This window comes from Syzygium oleosum, unplaced genomic scaffold (genome assembly GCF_021117445.2).
Source record: "Syzygium oleosum isolate NSW1041296 unplaced genomic scaffold, Sole_v2.1 Sole_v2.64, whole genome shotgun sequence".
Classification (NCBI taxonomy): Eukaryota; Viridiplantae; Streptophyta; class Magnoliopsida; order Myrtales; family Myrtaceae; genus Syzygium; species Syzygium oleosum.
Genome location: NW_026607548.1, coordinates 206,197 through 214,779, shown reverse-complemented (window position 1 = coordinate 214,779; position 8,583 = coordinate 206,197). Strand labels below are relative to the sequence as shown.

General features: G+C 42.5%; 2 protein-coding genes across 3 annotated transcripts; one reads left to right on the top strand and one right to left on the bottom strand.

Annotated features, from left to right (window-relative positions):
* On the top strand, positions 1-3,384 carry LOC115666353 (protein METABOLIC NETWORK MODULATOR 1). Of its 2 annotated transcripts, none has more exons than XM_030588096.2 (3): positions 1-269; positions 1,694-2,877; positions 2,977-3,384. In XM_030588096.2, exons 2-3 carry the CDS (start codon positions 1,747-1,749, stop codon positions 3,028-3,030), a joined length of 1,185 nt encoding a protein of 394 aa, XP_030443956.1. In that variant the 5' UTR covers positions 1-269; positions 1,694-1,746; the 3' UTR covers positions 3,031-3,384. The 2 variants fall into 2 exon arrangements, with proteins under 2 accessions (XP_030443956.1, XP_030443950.1); XM_030588090.2 differs by having other exon boundaries at positions 2-269; positions 2,968-3,384.
* Positions 3,385-4,528: 1,144 nt separating this feature from the next.
* LOC130137207 (polyadenylate-binding protein RBP45C-like) lies at positions 4,529-8,521 on the bottom strand. Its single transcript, XM_056307996.1, has 7 exons — positions 8,012-8,521; positions 6,941-7,415; positions 5,657-5,712; positions 5,450-5,580; positions 5,275-5,371; positions 5,028-5,192; positions 4,529-4,786 (listed from the first exon to the last, which is right to left on the bottom strand). Exons 1-7 carry the CDS (start codon positions 8,270-8,272, stop codon positions 4,784-4,786), a joined length of 1,188 nt encoding a protein of 395 aa, XP_056163971.1. The 5' UTR covers positions 8,273-8,521; the 3' UTR covers positions 4,529-4,783.
* Between the last annotated feature and the right edge of the window lie 62 nt (positions 8,522-8,583).

Genomic DNA, 8,583 nt, shown 5'->3' with positions numbered 1-8,583 from the left:
CAAAACAAGAGCCCAAACACGGGGAGATAGTCTTCCTCTTCCTTCCGCTAGGGTTTCGATTCGAATCGGTTCCTTCCTCTTCTTCTCCTCCTCCTCCTCTTTCGCTTGACGGCAGAGCGCCACGTCCGGCGATCCAGATCGCAGCCGGCTATCCTCGATGCGGCGCGCGCGTCCGAGATCGCAATTCGCGGGCCGGTGATGTGCGCTTCTTCGGCCAAAAACTCCGACCGGACGAGATATCAGCGGGAGCTGTCGAGGTAACAGTAAAGGTGGGTCGCCGGTCATTTTGATGGCTGCCGCTGCGTAAATTTTGGCCGGCATATGTATTGAATCGTGGGACGAGGTCGCACTGTTCACGTGTGCATGTGCGGGAGGACGGCGCACGTGATTGTTGGTCCGTCGATTTAACATGCGGATGCTTTATGCTGTGCGGGTTGTATCTGTGGTTCAGTTTGCTCCCTGTTTTAGATTTTGCTGCATTTTTACTTTGGGCAATTTGACTGTTTTAGGTCTTAGATTTGGGCATTGGTTGATTTTGGGAATAAAAGAGAGAAATTTGGGATTCCTCGGGCTCGGTCGATGTTGCCGTCTCTTCGACTGACTGCCGGTTTTTTGGATGTCGTGACTCTAAACTCTTTTGTACAGACCTCTGTGTCGATAGTGCTCATCGCATTCCTTTTGTGTCCAGCAATTTTTGTTATAGACATAATTCTTTGGGAGCACAGACCCTGGTGTTGCCTATTGATCTGTTGTGTTGATATAAAGAGAGTTTTGGAATTCATGCTAGCCTTCAATTTGATAATTTAAAGCATTAACTTCACCTGCACACCCATTTTTGTATTTGCGGTCTTGTAAGATCTCCTGTTGTTGCAACTTGGGGTAGCTCACTTGTTGGAAATACGTTATCAGTATGAGTTTGTGCTATTTCTTCTTGACGAAATTCAGCTGCTTGCTTATGTTGGGTTGGTAGAAGGTAGTAGCAAGTGGTTCCAATGTCTTGTGAATTTGAGTTTCCTTATCTTAGGGAAGGTGGAATATAGGTATTTGTTTTATGTCTGTCGTTTAAGTTCAGTTGTAATCACGAAGAAGGCTGCTGTGTGCTAAAGTAAATTGACTTTGCATTGTCAGATAAAACTTCAAAGTCAACTTTTTCCCATCCGAAGAGAAATTGACGTTGCTTGATAGTTTTTTCTGTCATCAGGCTAGAACTTTCCCTTATTTTTGTTTGAATATGCTAGCAGCTGGTGAGGAGCTAATAGTGAATTGCTTGTTTGTCATGACCAGTTAGGAGAGTTTTACTTGATAAACTGTAACTGAGATGTCTTAGAGAGAGTTCTTCACTCTCTTTCTTCTAGTTATCGTGTGACTTAGATGTAAGATACATGCTAAAGTTTAAGTTTGCGTTGGAGTTTGCAGTTTCCCCATAAAAAGACTGAGCTTGAATATATATCGGTGGCTTTTTGGCAATCTTTGTTGAGTTACTAAGATGTCAACATTTTCTAGAATAATGTGCCACAATAATTGATTGTTAATGACATCCGGTGTTTATTTCCCCATAAATTGATTAGAGGTTGAAAGTCGAGGCAGCACACTCATTAGTTTCTATGAACTGTTTGTTTGGGGAGAATTACTTGTCTTATCGTTGGTGTGGCTTTGTCATAATATCTCAAAACAGCATCTCTTCTGTTGGCAGAAGTAAAAAGGATCTTTTTGTTGGTGTAAGAATATATACTGGAAATTGACAAGATGAACCAAGCCAGTCAAGGAATCAACTCCGATGCTTCAGCCAGTGCCCCTTTGAAACGCAAACGTGGTCGTCCACGAAAGTATCCCATGCCAGATGAAAGCCCAATCTTTGCAGAGCATGCCCGTGCTCTGAGGGATCAAAACATTAATCGTGGACCAAATATACATGTCCCTCCTGCATATAAATTTGTGAACGGAAATCAAACCCGGCAAGTACATGCAACCAACAGTTCAAACAACATCTCAATAGGACAGTTGGTTTCTGGTGTCATCGAAGCAGCATTTGATGGTGGTTATCTGCTTGCAGTTAGGGTTGGCGACTCTGATACTACTTTAAGGGGTGTTGTGTTCAAGCCGGGGCGATACGTGCCTGTTTCTGCAGAGAACGATGTGGTACCAAACATCCAAATGATAAAAAGAAATGAGATTCCTCTTCAGAGTGAGAGTTATATACAGATGCAGGTCTCTGGCCCTCGTTCGAGAGAGAGGAATGGAACCACTAGTCTAGTGGCATCGCCTCCTGGCTCAGCTGTCTTGAAAGGTAGACAGGTAGCTCCAGGTACAGCTCAGCCCATTCGTCCGGTGACATTGAGAGGCAATGTGGTGCCTGTGGTACTTCATCCCCTTGGTACTTCTGCAAATGGTTTGCCTGTTCCCAACCAAGCTTCTTTGGCTTCAATTCAAGATCATATGTCTTCGATAGGTAAGCACATGGTGCCGGTTTCTGTCCAAACCTTTTCTCCTTTAAATGGATCTTCATCCAACAAAGAAGTACCAGGAAGTGTGGCACATGTACAAAGTGAAACTGGTATCGATACTCAACACCCAGATGAGGCATCACGTGAGGTAGAAACCAAGTCAACAGGGACTCCTGGTATGCCTTTTGAGAATCTAGTGACAGAGGTCATCAAGAGAATTCATGAACCTTCACAAGTGGAGGCCGATCAAAACGAGAGCAGCAAGTCAGGTGACAAATCTGGCAGTACTCAAGAAGACGAAGATAGTGACGATGATCAGCCTCTTTTCATTGAGCCTTTACAAGCCGTGCAACCCAATATCAACCCTCATTTAAGCACCATGCCTCCGCATCTGGATAGCAGCAGAACTGGCAAAATGACTGAGCTGTTGCAGGTAAGATTATTTTCCAAAGAGCAAATAGCAATCTTTTCTTTGACTTAAACTTTCACGGCAGCCCAAATTGAGAAGTTACTATTTTGCAAGGCTTTGCAGGAGAATGCAATGAAGGGCGAGATACCCGGAGATCGATCTTTCAAGAACAATTGAAATTGAGCCGACAGGAGATGAGGGAGATTTGGTGGTAACCAGTGGTCTTGTTAAAATAACAAGCTTTAGTAATCGTGTACTTCTAACTTTCTTTAGGTCTAGATTTAGGTATTGAAGCTCTTTAGACTTTATTCACTTAATTCTGCAATATATCAAGCGCTGGTCAAAGATGTAGAGAATTCAACCTGGTTAAAATTGGAGACAGCTTCTTCTATCACTTGACTTTCTCGAGCTCGTAAGTCCTAGTTGAAGCTCTGTCCTTTTGCCTGTTGAGTTTCGCAGTTCTTTTTTTGTTGGATGTCCAACTATCTCGAAGCAAATTTTTATGTTCAATAATTGTTCTTTTTTCCTCGAGAGCCGGAACTGTCCTATTAACTTTCCTGCCTTTGCCGATGCGTATAACAATCAGCATGCAGACTGGTTTAATGGGGTCTGATTATTTAGCTTTCGAAGTGGAATTCAGATTGACTGCCCAACGGCCAATTTCATATGAATCACTTCTTGCCTTGGTCGCATCCACAGACCAATTGATCATCTTCGCTGTTGCCAAATACGCGGACAACCTTTAAGCAGGTTGAATGTCACTGGTTGAATGTCAAAAGTCGCGTTTCACAGGTAATGCTTTTTCACGGATACCATAGCTTGCCCTCACGTTACCATGGAGAAACCATGGTGCGCCAAAAGACAAGACCAAAAGACAAGACCGAGGGACAGTTCAGATTGAACTTGTCAGTTTGAAAATTTTCATTCCTAGGCTACAAGACTTTTGATGAACGATCTATATAGCGATGGATATTAATACCGACAAACCATTGCAAGGGAAATAGGCTGAAATATGTGTCTGGAGAGACAAACAGAAAGCTAATGTTTGGTATTGTACAGTATAAATATTGGCCGAATTTCTCCATTCAAAAATACCATACACAATAACCAAGTATGGAATCTTCCTGACCAAGTGCATCAGGACTGAGTAACCTCTTCTTAGGACACACATGTTACATCCTGAGATTCAGTATGTATATGGTCAAAACCAACCCTAGAAAAGAAAGAATCGCCATACCACGAATCATATACAAGATAATTTCAGCCACCATGTCGCTGCATGTAACATCTTAGTCTAATTTGTCAAACCCAAAGATGCACTACTTTGCGACCCAAGAAAAAATAAGGGATAATGACACAAACAGTCCCTGAACTTTGGTCCAATATACAATTTGGTCCCTAAACTTTTAATTTCTTCAATATAGTCCCTGAACTTTAACCGAATGTTCAATTTGATCTCTGAACTTTTAATCTATTCAATATGGTCCATGGACTTTTGATACATGTTCAATTTAGTCCATGAACTATATGAAATTGTTCAATGTACTAAAATTCAGGGACTACATTGAACAAATTAAAAGTTCAGACACCAAATTGCACATTGGGCCAAAATTTAGGGACTGTTTGTGTCATTATCCCAAAGAATAACTACGCTTCCATCACATAAAATATGAAATTGCACAATAATCGGTAAACAATAAACATTACTACCAGGAATATGTCAACAGTAAACTGCCTCATCTTAGCACACTTATCCATAGAAAAAAAGGGTCATGAACTCCGAGATACAAAGCACAAAACAAATGCATAGTAACTTATAGCAGAAAACCATCTCCATAGGTCAACCACCACCATAAATCCATGGCAACCCCAGTCCAAAATGCAGCAGGGTGGTACATCGCCAGCTCATAATTCCATCACGTGAGGAGCATCACTGCACCAATGCAAACACAACATGATGAAAAGGGCGGATGTTATAGAAAATAACTTCTGCACTATTTACTTTCTGAAGAGAAGGTAATTCCTATTACATACAAGAATAATTCCAAAGAACAATAAACTTATTTTGATGATTTTTGTCAACTTGTCAAGTACCCCCATCAGCATAACCTTACCCACGACTTTTATCAAAGAAGCATTAGAAAAAAAGCCACAAAGGTAGTCAATGCAGTTACCTGCTGTGGCTGCTGGTAGGTTACGGGCTGCTGATAATTATACCCAGCATAGCCTCCATAAAACATGTTAGGGTCCTGGGTAGGAGGGGCATATCCATACGCTTCATATCCCTGTGGATATCCATAATATCCACCACCATTCCACTGTGCCTGCTCCGGCTGAGCCTGAATTACAAACCCACTGTCATTTCCATATCCATTATAGCCATCAACCTGCTTCTTCGAAGAAATCAAAAAGGCCAGTTACCTGCTTGTTCGAAGGACTCCGCCCCCATGAGAGTCGAATGCTTTGTCCTCCCAACTGGGTTCCATTCAACATCAACAAGGCTTGCTCAGCACAAGCTCTGAAATGAGTAAGTACACACGTTAATTCACGTGAAACATGCAGAGGGCAAAAGAGGGAAAAGAAACCAAGTAATCACCTGCTTGTAAATTGAACAAAACCGCAACGTTTGCCAGGTGGAATTTTCACATGATGCAATTCTCCATATTGACTGAATACTTGCCTCAAAAGGTCATCTGATACACTTGGATCCAGACCCCCAACAAATATCTAAGCTCCAAAAGAACATCAGTCAAGAACAGAAAGCAGCATATCAAAAATCTTACAGTAAAAATAGACTACCCACAGTTGTATTATTTGGATCATTCTCCCCTTGGTTTCCTTGACTGTTCTGGTAAGATGCTGCAACGTACATGTAAATGTGATCATACACACTATAACACATTAAATGCTATCTAGCTAAGCAACACAGAAGTTTCAAAGTCTTGGGGTAATGAAATTATCTTTCAGGAGAGAATAGTCAGAACTCCAGACCTCGGGAAGCAAGCATTCAAAACAGAGAAAGATTAATGCACTCAACTTAAGCCAAATATTGCCATCACAGCAATGATCTTGCAATTCTATGATCAGTACAAACATGTATGGCCAGTTTGCTACTCACAAAGACTCGGATGGATCATGTAAGACTTCAGACAACAGGCAACTCATATATACATGGAAGAACATGCACACACAGGCAAATGTTATAAAGAAGTAATTTGTTAGGGGCTCCCATATATAAAGATCTCATATTTAAGCACATAAAAATCCACAAACTTAAAAAGGGACATAGGGATCATCCCACTTCATAACAGCAAATTGATGAGAAAATTAGTCCACACCCATAACATCTTCGGCAAGTCCTTTCATGTTACCAATTCGATGTCCTAGTAACAAATGACTCAAAAGAAAAGTACAAACGAGTAACAAAAGACAAACTGGTCCAGAAAATTCCTAGTGACACGAACAGTCAAAGACAACATTATGTTAAAGAAACAAAAGGAGGCTACGGCATTATAGAATACCATAATCTAAAGGGAGTACTCCATTGTATTAACTTCATAAAAGCGGTAAAAATTTAAATTGACCGATAGCCTAGTGAGCAATTGCGTGAAGTAAATCCAACTGTAGCATTGAAAATGCTACTAGGTAATTGATAGAACTCGGGACATAAACAAAATAACTGACCTAAAATGAGGCCACGCATTAAAGTGGAATCATTTCAGCTGAAATCAGTTCCAGGCTCCAAAATGAGAGCCTCTTGGTCTCCTGCTTTAAGAGAACATGAGTTTTATATAAGCTTTTGTATGTTTTCTAGAATTAAATGCGCCCAATTTTAGAAAGGTAAGTACTGAGGAAATTGTAAATTCCTCTCATCTTCAAAGTTGACTATTCCTTTCACACAATTCACCTCTAATAGACGCATCGAGCATATTCAGCTTAGAATTTCAACAAAGTGAAACTCTGACGTAAACTTGCAAATCATCATAAAACATGTCAAACTGCTATCATCATAACCAATAAGCCACAACAGCGCATAAGGTAACTAAAAGCGAGCAACATCAGCAACTATACAGGCCACAATACATACCACTTTGATATTGCTGGGTAGCAACAGGCTTCTTGTTAGCAGCAGGCCCAATCCTCATGGGGCGTGAAGAACAATACATGCCATTCATTTCAGTCATGGCCCGCGACTGTTCGGTTTCATCACCAAACCTAACAAACCCATAGCCCTTAGAACGGCCAGTTGTCCTGTCGATAACTATTTTGGCACCTTTCACAGATTGGTAGTGAGCTCTAAATGTCTCCTGTAGTGTGTGATCTGTTACATCAGCAGCCAGATCTCCAACAAAAATTGTATAGTCAGGACCTTCATCTTGACGCCTCTCACCAGGACCAAGCGTAGCCCAGTTTAATCGGAAATTCTGGTCAGAGTTTGGCATCAATGTGCCATTGTACGTCTGCAAAATCCTCTCTGCTGCAGCGCGGGTCATAAATTCAATGAAACCGTAACCCTCAGGCAGAGCAGTCTGCTTATTTCTAATCACCTTAGCTGAAAGAACCTGAGAGAGCCAATTAAGTAAACAGCTATCAGATAGCTGTAGTAGCTAGAAGAGAATGGTGGAGACCATAACAAATAATGTCTAGAAATTTAAGCTGCTGAACAAAGGATAGAGAGGTCCAAGATTCATCGGTCACCAAACCATCAGTCTGAAGCAACATTCCCACGTCCACTTAAAAATTGTAAGGAGGGCAGATACGAGTACAGAGTCTACTAATATATGATAATATGCAGAAAATGAGTACCAAAATAAAGGCTAACGGTAAGTTTAGAAAGTGAAAAAAATATATCATCACGAATGAAAACGGGCAGATTTCAATTTGTTTTTAAGTACAGTACATTTGGAAATTTCTGATTAGGTACGGGATTTCACAGATAAAACGATGAAAGTAGACTGAGTTAATCGTGTCAATAGAGAATTAACATCTCTCATACTAGGAAACGTGGCCTAGCTCTCCAAAATCTTAAAATCCAACACATGACCTGCAATTTTTCAGCTCAAGACGTATGGCAATAGTTCGAAGACGACCCTAACGACCAAACAATAAGATAAGCCTCTAGCACAAAAGCACATAAAGGGTAAAAAAGAGGTATTACCTCTCCGGAGTGGGCGAAGCAGTTGAGGAGATAGCCCTCGTCCATGTGCGGCTGCAGGTCGCCGATCCAGAGCGACTTGATCTCGGCGGCGGATCCGCCGGCCAGCGACTGGGCCGGCATGGGCGGCGGGACCGGCTGCGGGGTCCAGCCCACCGGCGGGGGGACCGGCTGGGCGGCCTGCTGCATCATCAACCACTGCTGCTGCTGCTGCTGGTACTGCTGCTGGTCGGGGGCGGCTCCCGGGACCGGCTGCTGCATCATGGCGGCGGAGGGAGGGAGGGAGGGAGGGAGGGGGAGGGGGCGGAGGCGATTGGAGGAGCCGAGGGGGTTCAAAACCCTAGGAGCGCGAGGCTAGGGCTCGGAGGTGGGGGTGGTGGTGGTTGACGAGGGGAGAGGAGAGAAGGGAGGGGATGCGAGAGGAAACCCTAGAAAGGTACGAAGGATTTGAGAGATCCCAATCTCACAGAGAAGGGTCCAGAGAGAGAGATGGAGATGTGGTGGCGAGGGTTTATATAGTTAAGATTTTCTGCGTATATACGAGACCTGCGGGATATTTACGTAAATATGCTTTC